General features: G+C 30.0%; 1 protein-coding gene across 1 annotated transcript; it reads right to left on the bottom strand.

The window, feature by feature from the left end:
• Nucleotides 1–390: 390 nt before the first annotated feature.
• LOC106469622 (serine/threonine-protein phosphatase PP1-gamma catalytic subunit-like) lies at nt 391–17,242 on the bottom strand. Its single transcript, XM_013930123.2, has 7 exons — nt 16,985–17,242; nt 7,789–7,920; nt 6,142–6,372; nt 4,294–4,398; nt 3,185–3,408; nt 2,310–2,444; nt 391–1,736 (listed from the first exon to the last, which is right to left on the bottom strand). The coding sequence occupies exons 1-7, from the start codon at nt 17,037–17,039 to the stop codon at nt 1,629–1,631; spliced, it is 990 nt and encodes a 329-aa protein (XP_013785577.1). The 5' UTR covers nt 17,040–17,242; the 3' UTR covers nt 391–1,628.
• Between the last annotated feature and the right edge of the window lie 808 nt (nt 17,243–18,050).

Genomic DNA, 18,050 nt, shown 5'->3' with positions numbered 1-18,050 from the left:
TGTTGTTGCAGCCCTATGCTCTACCGGGAGTCTACAGGATTAAGTCAAGTAAGTCATTCCATTCTTAATATGTGGTAAGCCTCCTTCAACACTTCAGCTTTTCCAATTTCATTAAGCAAATAGTCATTAATAACTGTGTAGTAACACTGTCCTATTCACATATTGTTGTGAAGATCATAGACACCAGTTTTATGATACCTGTACAGTTCCCATCAATAAACTGAAACAAATTTTCCCGTAAATAAAAGTCAGTTAAAAATTCTGGTTATTGGGAACACAAAGATATGAAATTTATAGTAAATTATTGTGAAATAACTGACAATAAATTATCATGTAAGGCTTCTTTGCATAATAAAGAATTTAAAGAATAAAAATACATCTCCATTTCAATATATTTTAATATAATTTTATTACGACCATTATAATGTCCTCTTGCATAACATAATATTAAGCAATTTCTTAACTTTCTTAACACATTCACATGTAACGCATCATTAAGTACTGTACTGCTACTATTTACTAGGCACTATATACTGTTGAAGTTGTTTTTTTTTCAAGTTACTGTATCACAAAACATAACCGATAAAATATCGTGATCATATTTCTTTGCATCAGTATAAACTGGAAGAAAACCAAAGGTTATTTGAAAACAGTTCTTAGCATAGATTCTCAGAATAATGTAGAAGCAACAAATGAAATCTGATTACACTAGACTCAGACCGGTCACCTTTTATCCCACTGTGCATCTACCTATCATTCCTAATTATTTAATTTCAATAACACTTTCACTGCACTTTGCAAGACATTGATTTGGACTATGACTGGGTACATACAGAGCATTATCATATAGTTCATCAAGGTGGTCAACTCATGGAAGAGGAATTGTTGTAAAATTAAATTTTTGAACATATACCCTACCTTAGTATAATTTCTGTATGCAGCAAAACATGATTGAAACAGTCGTAACATTTTTACCTGTAGCACATTTCATCACATTATTTTTAAACAATAAAGTCTTTTAACTTACAGTTAACATTCTAGTATCCAAGGTTTTAAATATAACTGACATCATTTTTCAAACCTCTTTTTTATAAGTACAGTTTTGTTTAGCTATAAACTGTATACAAGTTTGTATTCTTGGTCAACATTTTAACAAAACTAATATCATAAAAATTTGTGCAACATTTATAGATGAAATATGTGTCTGTATATACATGAAATATTTCACTTCTGAAAACCTGTAGGTCTTTAGCAGTAACAGCAAACACCCAAATTGATGTCAAGTAAGAAATTCTGATCACATCTAAAAATAAACTTATATTGAAACAGGAATAAAAAGGTTATCATAAGCAATTTGTAATATCCACTGTACAACCTAAAATCAAAGAATGTTCTGATAGGAATAAACCAGGTGGTTATGGGCATATCTATGATATGCAACTATGCAAATTAAGAAAAATAAAACTTTTTCAAAATATATGTATATTTTGCAACTATGAAAGCTTAGAACTGAATATTTGATGAAGCTTTTTATTCTGGTATCCATGTGCCCATATTGAACAGGAAATTTCCACCTAACTGTTCATCCAGAAAACACTTTAAACATTGACAGTTTTAACAGGATAGTGTCATTTTTTGCTGTTTTTCTTGCTCAACTGGCCTCGAGGAGGTGTGATTGGACGATTTGAAGTCATTTTGCCATATGGAAAATTTTTCTTGTCAGCAGGTTTCAGGATCTGTAATGTTGATTTTTTTTTTTTTTTCATTTAAACAGTTTTACATCATTATAAATAACTTCAAGATGTAATAAAGAAATAATAATGATACATATTGCACATCAATTAATGTAAACATTATTTGGTATTATAGCATAATAAGATTTTAAGCATGCTCAAATTTTAAGACTTTACTCCTCTTACACAATGCTGTATGAAATAATTATCAGCATCACACTTTTGAAGACAAAAGTTAATCAGCATCACATAAGACATGACAAGCTAAAAGCTCTGTTAAGGATAACATACATTTCTTTAATATCTGTAAAATAAAACAAGGTGGGTTTTAAAGTAACATCTTTCCTTGCAATTTGCACTTGCAAGCTTCCTATGGATATTATTGTGAAGTTCTACGTGTGATGTAAGCTTACAGAATGATTACAAAACAAAAACAGCAATTTCTAATGTGAATTATGCTTAAAATAACAATTCCTTTGGGCTGGTTAAATGTTCTGACAATCTGCAGCTCTTGTTACAACACTATACAGACGTGCTTATGTTTTCCCTTCTCTTTCAAGAAGCAAATTAGCTTACCTGAAATGAACACATGAGTGTTTCATCGACACTCATCATGGCCCCTGCATTGTCAAATTCACCACAGTAGTTTGGAGCTGAGAAAAGTGTCACCAGCTGACGCTTTGCAAAGAATTCATATCCATCTTCTACAACCTGTAACCAAAGGATAAAAAACATATTAAATTAATAAACTATGTTCTGATCTATAGCTTATAACATCCTGTAAGTTATGCAAAATATGTATACTAACAGTCAATACAGACATTAATTCTGGTTCCTATAAGTCTCTCTTTGAGCTCAATTTTCACATACTGAATAGCACAACTTATTTCAATACTATTTCTTAGTTAATCTGAAAAAACTGAATGTATTTTTATTAACAGTTTACTAGTTTCTACTTTCAATCTGTAAAACATAATTTTTATTAACAGTTTACTAGTTTCTACTTTCAATCTGTAAAACATAATTTTTATTAACAGTTTACTAGTTTCTACTTTCAATCTGTAAAACATAATTTCATAATACTGCAATTCTTTATTAATTTTTAGACTTATAATCATCAACTCTTAGGCAAATTATACAATAGGCCTTCATTTTGGCTTTAAAGTGCCCCAAAATGAAATTTTTAGTTAATTTTGTTAATATCACAGTTTAAACTTAAATCAGATAAGCATAGTTCTGAAGTAGTTATATTGTATAAACTTTTTCTCAACCACAATTGGCAAAGTTTTGTTCTTAAATCACCTTTACTACTTTTAGTCACGGCAAAGTAGTCTAGAATCTGACTCAGCTCAGCTAGTTCACCAGACATGTTAAAATGGAATACACATTGTATTTTGTAACATATGACTACCCACAAGCAATTTTGCAAAATTTATTTTATGAAGACACACCTGATGAGCTCGACATATTAAATCCAGATCATGTTTGTGTAGAAACTTGGCTACTATATCAGCACCAAACGTGTAGGAAACACCACGATCATTTTCTCCCCATCCCATGACATCCTTATCTGGGTCTGACCAAAGTAAATCACACAAGAGCCCCTGGTCTGGTACATCTGTGGGTCGCATTATACGCCGAATTTGTTCCATCGACTGAAGATCTGGACTTAAACCTTATGAAAAAATTCATTTAATATTTTGACCTGCTGAACAAATTCAAATATAAGTATTTCTTATCAAATTGGCTCAGTTCTTTCAGATAGATTTATAACCAAACATGTATCTATATCATTTCTATGACTTTAATAATTCTATTTAAGTTTACAACATGGAATTATCATTAAAATTTTTAAAAACGTTTTCATGTGTATTATTCATAAGATTTGTAGCTCTCTCTAATCATATATATATAAAGGAAAGTTAACCTGCCTAAACCATAAGTTTAATAAGTAATATAAATAAAAGAAACTTTCACTAATGGACTTCCAACATACACATCATATAATGAAACAAGTTACACTTAATGCCACTTCTTACAAAGTGATGATCCTCAGTCATCTTATGACGAGTCAGTATCAACTGCCTTCACGACAAGTCACATTTCTCTCATCACTAATCTGGATACATTCAATATGCCATAAGAATTATGCAAGTAAGAGTCTGTTAAATTTACTTTACTGTAACAGTAAGGCTCATTTTCCCATGGGTAAATAATGAAATATTTTACAATGCTGCATCCTAAAGTTATTATTTAACAAAATAATCAAACTGCCTCTTTAATTTTCTATAATATGAAAATAAAATAAAAAGACCAATAAATATAATATTCTAACACTGCTGGAACAAAAGGACAATTCATAGCTGAATACTACTTCCCTTTAGGTGCACTGAAAAGTAATGTCAATATGAATTAAGAACAAATTACATCAAGAAATGAACCAAAAAAGGGTTTCTATCTCTAAGCTCTGCATGAATCTACATGAAATAGTAGTTATAGCAAGGTTTTCACTTAACAAGACAGACATAAAATTACCTCAGACTGTTTCATATTCACTAACCTCCATGACAACAGAAGATCTTTTCATCAACAATAGCAGCTACTGGCAAACAGTTGAAACAGTCTGTGAACGTCTTCCAGAGTTTAATGTTGTATCTTCTTTTACCTTTGAACCATAACAAGTTATATGTTATTGACTTTATCAAATTGTACTGAGGAAAGCAAAAGCTATTTGACAGATGCCTTGACATTTTTTATAACTGAGTAACATTACAAATCTTTCTGACAATATTTAATATTTTAAACCAATACATTCAAAAGTATTTGAAAAAGGTTTTAAATCTCTCAACACAGGCTCAGTCAATTTGACCAACCACGTGACCTCTTTGTAATTGTTTAAAATCTTTATACATTTAATAATTTAAAACTTTGACTTCCTATATAATTGCATGTAAGAGAAAACTATTAACGAATTCTGAAAGAGAGGATGTGACAGGTAGGCATGGCAGGAGGGGTCTGATTTTCTATTACATAGCTCTGTAACCAAACAAAATTGAAGACTAAATAAAAATTATGGTTTGTTAAATCGATAATAATTTTATAGAGTAATTTACATTTAATTTCATACTTTTTTTTGAGGGGTGGTGGATAAAATAGGAAAGACAACATGCTAAGAGAAAATGTGTCACATGGGAGACATTAGGGACAATTCGAGATTTTTTTAAATATTGCCTTGTAGAATTAAGAACATAAAATTATATACTATTAAAATATGGATTATTAGCTAAGATTTTATGCTATTCTAATTGGCATAACACAAACAAAAAATAGTTTAATAAAATTTTGAATGTAAGACACTAAATCCTTGTTTCATGCGCAGTAAATGATACCTATGGCAATAGGGTCAACCCTCTTGCCACAGGCATCCTTTACAGTGCATGCTTTGAGGTTTTTTTAGTTAGGTTTCTTAAGGTTTTAGAGACTTACATTCAAAATTTAATTAAACTACTTTTTGTTTATGTTATACCAATGATTATAGCATAAAATCATAGCTTAAGCCATTTTTTAATAGTATACAAGTTTTAAGTTTATAATTTTATAAGGCAATATTAAAGAAAATCCTGAATTTCTCCTAGTGTGAGAAATGAAATTTTTTTCTAGGTATCCTCTCTTCTCCAATTTATTTAAAACCCCTCCAATAAGTATGCATATGAAATTTGAGATTTTTGAGATGAAGAAAAGTATTTTTAATCTTAACATGAAAATCACTTTGCACTCAAACTAGTAAAAAAAAAGACTAGATATATTCATGGAAAAATCTTTTAGTTTATTAAAAAATACTTCACTAAAAATCTGTTTTTTGTATATGAAAGACTTATAATATTTACTGAAATTGTGCTAAATTTTGCGAAGATACACATTCCGTATTAAAAGCTAGTAGTAGCTAAACTATTATGACTTTTAATTAATACAAAGTGGTCACATGGTCGGTTATTTCGACTGAGCCCAGGTAGTGAGAGAGAGTTAAAGCACATTGTTATTAGTCATGTACATAGGAAAATTATATTAGTAAACTAGATATAAAAGATTAAAGAAAGGCTTCATTGTGTGTGTGTGTGTGTGTGTGTGTGTGTGTGTGTGTGTATTTATTTTCAAATTCCACAATTTTCTCTTCTGCATTACTTGGAAGAATCCTACATTAACCTCTCAGTTCAAATTATGTATTAACACATTTATCTCTAATAGGTATAGCTTTTGTGTTTCGTGAATAAGCATAAGAAGAATTTATTACTACACAAAAATATAACAAACCACCATACTTGGTTAAACTATCATGTGCATATAACTGTTCTTCTGTACGTACTTAATTAACCATAGCTATAAACATGTAACAGATGGGTGCACTTACATTCATCATAAAAACCATAAATCCTGTTGATACTGGCACATTCATGGTTTCCACGAAGAAGGAAAAAGTTTTCTGGATATTTTATTTTATAAGCTAATAATAGGCATATTGTCTCCAAAGACTGCTTCCCCCTGTCTACATAATCCCCCAAGAATAAGTAGTTACTCTCTGGAGGGAATCCCCCATACTCAAAAAGTCGTAAAAGATCATAAAACTGCCCATGAACATCTCCTGGAAAAAAACATAAAACATCAGTACTAACAAAATTGATAAAATCATTTTTATATGACTGCATGTTCTATCATGAAAGCCAATCCATAATGGATAAAATAATAGAAATTAAAGGTTTACCACTTTTTCTTTTCACACCACACAAGAACTTATTCCAAAAGGAAAGCTTTTTCTCTTACTTTCAGAGTAACCAGTGGTTATCGTAATCTTGATTTAGCTACTGAAAAATTTGTATGAATATCAAAGATGGTTAGGTGTTAAACATTTTTAACTCTAAATAAATAAGAATGATATTCTAACCTAAATAGACACACTTATACAAATATATTAACAATAGATTAAAGACAGACACTACCATAACCCATATAAACACACACACAACAGTTATACAAATAAACGTTACCCTGTCAAAAGTATGTAGATGCCTCTAAAGTAACATGGCATACCCAGCATGTTTCACACAGAGATTCAGTGAGTATAAAAATAGTCATACATCAGAAAAATATTTAGGTTGTGTTAGTGTGTGTAAAATGCCAAAATGTTATAACCTGTGTGAAATTCAGAGAAGAGATATTATAGGCTGTTACAAGTGAGAAAAACTGATAATTGATCATGTCACAATGCTTGGTCAAGCAAATCTGCCATTCACACCACTACTCAAAAAACAAAGCTTGACCTTAAAAATGTTCAGACTGATCATAAGTTTTGTCAGAGGGTGTCAAGTGCTCACTTGTTGTCAGGATTGGAAAAGTAAATATGGTGAGAAACCTTTACTGTCTTCAATAAATGTGGACACACAAGTATAGAACCCAATGTGGAGTGATGAGAGCTGGCTTACCTTGTTCTGAAAAAAATGGCCAAGTATGGGTGAGGAGACAAACAGATGAATTAATTAACCATGACTGTGTTTGTGTCTAGTATGTATGATTCTGACTTTCTACACTATTTATTTCATTCCAACTTTGTCTCTTACTTTAACTCTCTATTGTACATTGTAACATACAGGTAACAAATTTGTCTTTGTTGCTTAATACACATACAAAAGCTTCAGTTCTGTAGTTGAATGCTCTTACTTCCAGGTAACTGTTTAAATAAACCATGGAATTATTTTTGTTGATTCCTCAATTGAACAATGTTACTTCTAGATAATGTACACATTTATAACTTACCAAAATATATTTCACAAGAATATATTTTTGTGCAATACAGACCTATTTAAGTAAGAAATTCAAATTACATATATTTTTCCACTATATTTTCCTAATATTTGCAATAGAAGATTAAAAAAAAAAGACTTTGTTCTGCAAAATGGTCAACTTTCATTTTTCAAGACCTGTGCACTTCAATTAACCTACAATATATCTTAATAAACAATTTCATACTTACTATAAGGTTAATAAAAACAGTTATACATACCACATATTTTAAGAGGAGCCTCTAATTCTAAGAGGATGGGTTGGCTGAGAAATATCTCTCGTGACTTTAAACACAATCCACGAATTTCTGCTTCACTTAACTGTACATTTTTACCTGGACGAGATCCTCTTACTGAAATAATGAAAAACATTCATGAACTAACAATATATATACTTCTGCAGCAAAAACATAAAAATGATGCAAGTACAATAAGGTTTAATTTAGACACACCAGTGTAGTTCTATGGCAAAAAAAAGGGAGGCATTCAATATTCCAAAACGTAGCTTATATTTTGAGAACAGAAGAAAGTCACAATTTTGCAACTTCAAAAGTTTTGCTTGAATTTTAACCACAAATAAAAGATTAAGACTTGACCAGTATTTATCTTATTTATGAATTAAAAATTGACAAATAGGTTACAGTTCCTTTTCTCATCATCAAAATTGTTAATTTTGGTAGAAAAGAATCATGAAGCCAGTTTTATTCCTGGATTAATCCTGTATCTTTTTTTCTTTCTTTTTTACTAAAATACAAATGTTTACTGGTTTGAAACACCACAGTATTTTAGCAAACATTAATTGTTACCATTAATGCAGGTTACTTAATACAGTGAATAAAAGAATGTTATAGAAGCCATACACATGTTTAAACATTCAAGACAGTGACTCAATGATAATTTCATATCCTCATCAGACCAATCACACACATGTTTGATGCAGGAGTGGTGTAATAAAATAATCTGCCAAATGCCTAGTGATCTAACAAACAAAGATGATCAATTAAAACATTATAATACAAAAACTAGTATTAGCTTTAATCACACCTTTCTGTAGTAGCTGAGTCTGGCTCTGTATGTTTTCTCCAAAACAATGTTTTTTGCTATACATATTTTTAGGAAAAATTAATATTACTTTCCTATCAGAGCAAGCTATCTACTTAGATTCAAACTAAAAATCAATTTGGAAAATGTGGTAATGGGTTTAGCTAAATAAATGTACTGTTCTTACAATATTACTTATGACAATTACAATATACTGTTTCATGGGCACCCTCAACATAACCCAATAATATCTGATGAGGTTAGGTCAGCTTAAGAGATTGTTTAGACTTAGATTAATATAATGAGCTCATTGCAATAATTCTATATTAAAAAATAGTAATAATAAGGTAATAAAAACGGGTAAGTTAGACATTCTAATCAACAGTTAATGGAAGTAGCATTAAAGAAAGGATAAAACATGTACTTTACTTATGGAACACAAACCTAGTTATCTACTTCAGGTAAAAAGACAAAGACTTTCAAATTAATAAGCCATATATCTTAGAAACATGCATACAAGGTTGGTTTAAACTTAGTTTTACTGAACTGTCAATATTTCTTAGCTCAACCATTTGCAAGTCCCACAAACCTTGGTATTAAGCATGCAACTTTTTGGGTTCTCTGTAGAAATTTGGTTAAGAAACAAAAATTTCAATTTGAATCTTTTGACTCTGAAAAATAATTAATAAACCTGACAAAGTTCTGAGCAGTAAGCCATCAGAAAGTATTATTACATTTAGTACTAATAGGTTAAACTCTCTTTAAGCCTACTATATAAATGCTAAATCAGCAATTTATTCCTAAGCTTATCTTTACAGAAGACTATGCCTCTTTCGTTAAAGCAGATATTCTGGATATCAAGAATAGGTAGCCTTAATTGTACAACTGGCCTTTTGTTTACTGTTTTTCCTAAGTCTTTAGACTTCAGTATTGTCTGTGATGACTTAGAACAGATATTGATAAGCTCAACTCTACATTTAACCAAAATCAATATTCAATACAAGATATAAAACCTTGTTTATACTGACAAACACAAACTTTCATGTAGTTAACTAAAATCAAATGACTGACTTAATATTCAATACAAAATATAAAACCTGATTTCAGTGACAGTTTGAGGAACAGATAAAACATTGATAATAAAAATAATTTTTCATAAATGCAGTGAATGATTAAAAAACATTAGATATATACATATCTAGAAAAACAACTGAATAGAAATCTACAAGTCTGTTTCCAAATAGTGAACAGTCACATCATCAAGTAATAATGTTAGTTTCTGTATCAAGTGTTAAGATCTTGTTCCATTCCTTGTAGGATTAAGTTGTCAAGTATAGCCTCAACTAGCTTAATAAAGATAATAACAAGTTACACCCAGGAACTGTATATAACACATAAAGACAACTTACACAAGATAATTCATAAAAATTGGACAAGTGACATTCACATTCTGAGCAGCAAATCCAGTTACGCACCTAAATGGTATTGCCCCCAGAAGAGATAGAAACAAACAGTACTTATCCTCTCTGTGTTCTTAAATTGGTGGTTAAGTATTTCTAGACCACAGTTCAACATGCGTTAACTCTTTCAGCATGGGCTCAGCCCCTAGGACCAACCTCATAACTATTTTGTGCTTGTTATAGTTTTCATGCTATAACTTATAAATTAGTAAGTGTATGTTCACAAAATTTGGCAGATTATCAGTAAGTGTTACAAATATGCAAAATATCTGATTTTAAAAATTAAGTCTTAAAGTTTGCTAGGCAATGTTTTCCCCATGCCATTTTTCTTTTTGCACATTCCATATCCAACATGAAAAGTAATTTTCATCTTAAGATTAAAAATACTTTTATGAGTCAGAAAATTTTCAAATTTTACATGATAAATCTTTATAGCATCCAGATAGTTATTAAATGTTTCTTAAGAAAAAATGTTATATCTTATTTGTTATTTTCACTAATAAATCTCTGTACATGTTTGGTCAATTTGACTGATCTCGTAACCACCATTAAAAATTAGGAAATTAATATAAATTACACCTTTTAACATGAAAACACAAATGTTCAGACTAAATAGCTTAAATCTCATAACATTTTACATTTATTATTTTCATTATATTGACCTTTCAGTCCTGCCTAGCTAACAATACTGAAGTTACAATGACGCGGTGAACATGCATTCATGTTACCATATCTAATAATATAAAGCTAACCTTTAGTTTTTACAAACTGACCTGTCTTAGCTGTGTTTTAGTGGACTAGTATTTTGTAAAATAGAGTCACATTTCAATTATTATATATGTATATAGATTATTGCTATTTTGAAATAAGTTCTTAAACTTATTTTTCTTAAAACATAGAACAGTAAGTAAAGAAGTAAAGCAAACAATTCTCTTCTAGTTACAACCATTGTACTCAGTTGCTGCTTGACATAGGTTGCTAAGTCAAATAAAAAATTCCACATGTGGAGGATGCGAAATGAAAATTTTTTTAGATTTTATAAATATACAGTTGAATAACCAAAAATTCATAAATTACTATATTGATACCATAGAATTCCATTATAATTTATGAAGCTTAGTAACTAAGCTTGAACTTTTGTATCAAAAGAATGAGATGACATCACAATACTTGAAAATGGCTGAGAAAGCAACTAAGAGGATATTCTGAGCTTTAGATTGGTTATTCACATGTCATAGATAGAAGTAAATATACATAAGGGAGCATTTCCAAAATTAGAAAGAGGAGAGGGGGGCCACTGTGTTTGTTTCAGTACATGAGCAATATCTCAGCAAATAAAAAAGATAGAAGGTTTTTATTTTATATTCTATGTTGTCAATATCAGTAAATTAAGTCCCTAATTCATACAAAACTATAGACTTTGTATTTTGACATCACACACATCCAATTTTAACCAGTGATGCATTCAATGTACCATGTGACACACAAAAACTGATGTTTTGGTGTGTCTTTTTAATATTTACTTTTTAATTAAAAATCAAATAAATTATTATACTAAAATTTGAATTATAATCTACAGTTTGATACCAAACTTATTGACATAAATTCATAAAATAGTAGTTCAATAAAATTTTGAATATGAATCAACAAACACAATGACATGGCCTTTGACCCATGGTGAGGGGGTTAATGTCACGTTTACAATTATTAAAAACCACCAATAAACTTGTAGATTCAACATCATGTTACATCATAAATCGTAGTTCAAGCTTAGTTAAGGTGATTGCACAAAATATAAGTTCTTTACTGAAGGTATGTGTATATATAATGACTAGGTGTTAGCAGATGCTCGAAAACAACAATGATAGTGTAATTCCTCACACAAGTCAGGGTTCATACAAAAATTTTAAGATTGTTTTCCAGGATTTTTCAGGAGGCATACAAGCTCTGACGAGCTTGTCCACGACATTAGATAGATAAAACAGCCACTTCTCATTTTTACTAAAACAGCTCTTCATTGTTGAAGTACTGAGCAAAGGTCAGCTAATGAAAGAGAAACTATTTGATTGTACTCTCAGGCTGGGTATCATTTGGCTATTATTCATTGAAGATAAATCTTTCTTATAATTCAAAACTAATAGCTTACACTTTTTTTTATTAAAAAGTTCAGGAGATAACCTGTAAACACAACTGAAAATAATATCAATTAACCTACAACTTTAATTTGTATAAATCTAGCAATACAAACAAATTATTTTTTCCTTTTAAAATGAAATTCATCATATTATTGACTTAACCAATATCATTTAAACAATATGATAATAAATAATTAACTTTGGTAATATTACACACACCATACAAAACAATATTAAATTTTAAATATCTTACATGTAATTTAAAGACAAAGGACCTATTGATCCATATATACTGTTCCATCCACTAATTTAAACTTTAAATTTAAAATAACACTCAAAGTTAGTCCTTATTACTCAAATATTTATCAACCTTCCCTTATAAACTCCCTAAATTAATTGCATCAACCACACCATTCCAAAAACCAACCACCCTATTAGAAAAATAAAGCTTCTACCCAACCAAAATTTGTATTTATGTCCCCTAATTCTACAACTTTCACCATGATTTCTTTCAGTAAGAGCTTGGTCCCTTGGACCGACCTCATAACCATTCTGTACTTCTTATAGTTTTCATGCTATAACTTTTAAATTAGTAAGCAAATGTTAACAAAATTTTGCAGATTATCAGTAAACATTACAAGGCTTTCACATGCAAAATAGCTAATTTTTTTATTAAGTCTTAAGGTTTATAAAGCAATTTTTTTTCTCATGTCCTTTTTTCTTTTCGTATGTTGTGTATCTATCATATTCATTTTAAGATTAAAAATACTTTAATGCACCAGAAAATTTTGAAATTTCAAATGAGAAATCTTTATAATGTCAAGATAGTTATTAAACATTTCTTAAGATAAAACTTTATATTTGATCTGTTATTTTCAGTAATTAATCTCTGTACAGGTTTGGTAGATTTGAACAATCTCACAACCACCATAAAAAATTAGAAAATAAATATAAATTATGCCTTTTTCATTCTAGAATGAACACAAATTACAACACAAAAAAGATAAATGTTTAGTCTAAATAGCTTAAATCTCATAACATTATACATTTATATATATTTATTATTTTTATTATATTGACCTTTCAGCCTACAGACTTAGTATTTTGACATCAAAAACATCCAATATGAACCAGTGCTGCATTCAACATACCAAGCGACATGCAAAAATTGATGTTTAACTGTGTTTGTTTAATATTTACCTTTAAATTAGGAAATTAAATAATATAAAATCCTAAAATTTTAATTATAATCTACAGTTTGATATCAAACTTATTGACATAAATTCATAAAATAGTAGTTCAATAAAATTTTGAATAAGAATCAACAAATGCAATGACATGGCCTTTGACCCAGCTGGAGAGGGTTAATCATAAATTATTTACAAGTAATGAAGTGACTTAATTTTCAAAATACTTCAAAGGCAAATAAAAATGTATAAATCATATACAAGTTTATCTTCAAATACTTCAGCGTACAGTGATCCCAATACACGAGACCTACATAGCACTTAGTACTCCATACAAAAACTCAAAATTCAAACTCTGGATATGCTTTTACCAGTCGTGGTCAACATCTTATCCAGAGTCTGAATTGTAGACCTCCCATGTCTTTGGAACAAAAATAGCTTGTATTTTCAGTTAATTTTTCAAGTTAGTTGTAAAATGAAGGTCCAAACTAGGTAAGCTCCTAGTAACACTATAGTTGTAAGATTATAATTAATTATCTTTGTGCATTTATAATAATAATAGTAAAAAATTAGTTGAATCTGAATACTGAAAACATTCTAACAAGAACTAACACTACTACCATACACTACTAATAATGGTACAAACTGTACGTTTCAGTTTAAGTTTAAAATCCCTATAAAATGGCAACCAAAAGTTGATTCACGGTAGTTACAATCTATTCATTATGTCATTTTCAATATTGGAGTTTCAGTAATGCTATTTGCATGGGTAGAATTTGAAAACCAAATGCATGTGTGTGGATTGGGAGGTAGTGCAAAAAAGTTAGACTGAATTATTTTGAATGTCATGTGTACTATATCCCACAAGAAAAAAAGGGGGAAGAAGTTGCCCCCCCCCTTGCATCTCCTATAGTCCTGCTTATTATTGCTTGTGTAAATTTGTAGTTTATTTTTTTAAACCTTAGTTCTTGGATATATACTTAAGTAAAGAAAGTAGATAATTTCCATTTTACTTCAGAAAGTTTAACTTTAATGTATGAGGGCACCCAATAACATAACAATATTTAGAGGCAAAAAAGGACTTGTTGGTCCATTTCGGCTGTCCCATTCTCTAAACTAAACTAAAATTAATTAATTAAAAAAATAAAAATCTTAAAACCAGCTTTTATCATTTATATAGTTATCAAGCTTTCTCTTAAACTTAAATTTACTGCCTCCACAATATCCAAAGGTAACCCACTCTAAAGGCCAACCACCCTGTTAGAAAAATAAAACTGTCTTAATTGAAGATGTCTCCTACCTTCCCAAACTCTATGTGCATCCTCTAGTCCTACTATTCTCAGCATTAACTGTGAAAAAAGATGATATATCAACATTATCAATTCCCTTTACAATCTCAGATACCCCAATCAGATCCCCTCTAACTCTTCTTTTTCAAGAGAAAACGTTTTCAGAGATCTGATACTCTCCTCATATAAAAACTCCTCCAATGTCCTTCCTAAGCTAAGGAGCTCAAAGCTGAACAGAATACTCCAAATGTGACCTATACAATGATATTATAACCTCTTTAGACTTGTATTCAATATTTCTATAGATACAACTTAAAATCCTATTTGTCCTACCACTAGTAACAGCACACTGCTTGGATGGCTTAAGAGACTGATCAACCATTACACCAAAATCCCTTTCTTTCATGACACTGTTAAGGTTATTCCCATCCAAATTATACTTATATTTTAAATTACGATAACCCACATGCATTATCTTTCATATATAATAATCAAAAGTCATCTGCCATTTATTTGCCCAACTCACTAAATTATCTAAATTCTTTTGCATTTTCTTCACAGCTAGCAACACCCAAGACCTTAATATCATCAGCAAATTTAAGTACTTTATTGACTATTCCTTCATCTTATGTCACTGATGTAAATTAAAAAGAGCAAAGGTCCTAAGACTGAGCCCTGAGGTACCCCACTTGTGACATTAATCCAGTTTGATGGAACTCCATTTATAACAACCCTCTGCTTTCTTCCATCCAGCCACTCTTCTATCCAATTAGCTAATTTATCCCCCCACACTTATACAGATAAATCATTTTTTAGAAGTATTTTATATCACTGCCTTTTCTACATCATTCCCAGTACTAATGAACATGAAGAATAGATCAAAACAATATACAGCAATCTATCACTGGCACTTGTGTATTTTTGAAACCAACCTTTGTTGTAACTATGTGAAATAAAAACACTATTTTCTTCTCTTAAAGCCACTGACTAAAAGATTCCTTTGATTTACAAATTACATTGAAAAAAATATAAAACAGTTTCATAAAATATGTTGCCTATGAACTTTTTTTGCAACATACTTATGCCAGTTGTAACAAATTTCATGTGTTTTATAACATTAATTCATGTAATCCCAACCCAAGTACTTAAGAATCAATATCTAACATAATGTATGAATAAAAATGGACCATTTGATCCTTCAAGGCTGTCATCCATCCCTTAAGAAAAAGTAAAACATTTAGCCTACACTTTATTTTTCAGGATATTATTGATTCCCCTACTAAACTTTCTTAGAGTGATGCCTCCACTACCACCAACAGAAACTCATAACATATGTCAATCACTCTGTTAGGGGGAGGAGTCCTCTCATCCTATTGTCTTCAGAATATAGCACAATGCCATGGATAACCTTGTAAACTTCAATAAGATCACCCTTTACCCTTCTTTTCTTATGAGAAAATAAAAGATCTTACCAAATTGCCATAAGATAATCCTTACTGTTTACATACATTGAATCATACTAGTACTAGTAGTAGCCCTCCTCTGAATTATTTCAAATAAGTCAATATCCTTTTTCAAACAAGAAGACCAAAATTAGATATAGTGGAAAATGACTGAAACTTTAACTTGTAAGACACTCATTGATTTAATTTATCTTTTGGACAGTTGAATAAAACAATCTTCCAATGAATTATTACCTTAATTAAGGTACCTAGGTCTGCTCACAAGTACCTACAGTTCAAGTAATTAACATTCAAGCCATGGATGAAATGTTTTAGCATAATGTTAGGTATCCAATTTTAGCCTGGAGTGAAACAGGGATGTTGGAACCATGCCTTAGCTTCATCCAAAAGTGGCAAAGCAGAGGTATTGTTAATAAGTAATGTGATTAATAGTACACTATAATTTCAAATAATAGAACATATAAAGTTAAAATTTTAAATTATACTTGTTAATACTATTAATCTGGTAGTGGTACTAGTAATAGTATTAGCTAACTTTAACTGTTCGGTGTTCTCTTGTTTTTGTTTTAGAAATAGAAGGATAAGTTATTAGTAACTATTAGTACTATCTTATGTTTCTAACTTAAATATTAAGCTAAAGAAGGGCACAACATTGTAAAAGTAGAGAATATGTTAACGTATAAACTTGTTTAAACGACCAACAATGTATTAATAATAATACTAATAGAATGATACTTAAGTTAATTTACCACGACCATAATATTAATATTATAAAGAGTAGCGAGAAAACAAACTACAGCTAGGCCTAATTCCATCGCCAAATAAAATATACAATTACAAACCTTCCAGAAGTCGGGCTATAATATTGTCGATGTTTAATTTGTCAGAATCAGCCATTTGATAAAATCTGTAGAATGGTTTAATGGTCTTAAGACGAAGCAGAATATCAAATCCTTCCCCTATATGCTAATCCTAGATATATATAAACTAAATGACTTAAAAGAAAACAGTGGCATGAATATTTCAAAACCAACAATCATGTGCCTAATAAACACTCGGAACTATTCGGTCACACCCATGTGAAATCCTCGTCAAAATGGCAAAGTTGGTCTGTTATTACAAACGAAAATTTTATTTTTATATAATAATAAATACTTATTTTCTTGCATCTGTCATAGGTATTAAACTTACGATAGAAAATGAACAAAATAATCGATTAGTTTATTACTACACTCTACAAATAGGAGTTAAAGAAATATTTCCATTTCCATATACCCAGCTTTGCTACATGTCACCATAACATAACAATACATTTTGATATTGCTATTCAATGAGAGACGCAAAGAATCATAATCAGGACTAAATCGTAAAAATAGATCAATTAGAGTATACTCAACTATATGAAAATTTTAGTTAGAGGTTAGAAGCAAAGAATCTTAAATATGTTAAGCTTATCACCTGAAAGAAACAAATTATAATAAAACGGAGAGAGCTAAGGTTCGATGAAACATACTTTTAAGTTAACAATCAGGACAATCTAATCGACCAAGGCCACAAGATATAGAGTGTAAAAGATAAAATATGTGGACAAATAGAATACATACAGTGGCAGCGAAACCTTATCTCACACATTCAACATGTATTCATAAATTTGACATTGTGGTAATTGGAATTGTTAAAAGATGCTTTATTTGTGCGATGTCCTCATGTAAAACTGATATTCCCCAAGAGTGAATGAGTCCACGATGTAATTGGAGATTTGTTCAGGAAATACTATGAAGTAATTACGAATTCCTCTGAAACTGAGTGTGTGTAAGGAAAAAGATCAGACACAATGTAGACAAACAATGAAAATAATCTTTATTTTAAACGAAAACAACACTGTAAGTATTAGTTTAGCACAAAAGA

This window comes from Limulus polyphemus, unplaced genomic scaffold, assembly GCF_000517525.1.
Source record: "Limulus polyphemus unplaced genomic scaffold, Limulus_polyphemus-2.1.2 Scaffold3577, whole genome shotgun sequence".
Taxonomy (NCBI): domain Eukaryota; kingdom Metazoa; phylum Arthropoda; class Merostomata; order Xiphosura; family Limulidae; genus Limulus; species Limulus polyphemus.
Note: the sequence above shows the minus strand (reverse complement) of the source record. Positions and strands in the feature narration are given on the sequence as shown.

Bases quoted from the DNA above. Each gene is read 5' to 3' on its own strand.
- LOC106469622 (XM_013930123.2), bottom strand. From the start codon at position 17,039: ATGGCTGATTCTGACAAATTAAACATCGACAATATTATAGCCCGACTT. The intron at 7,921-16,984 runs GTTTGTAATTGT...TCATTATTTCAG, and splicing joins TATAGCCCGACTTCTGGAAG to TAAGAGGATCTCGTCCAGGT. The intron at 4,399-6,141 runs GTAAGTGCACCC...TATGGTTCAAAG, and splicing joins TTATGGTTTTTATGATGAAT to GTAAAAGAAGATACAACATT.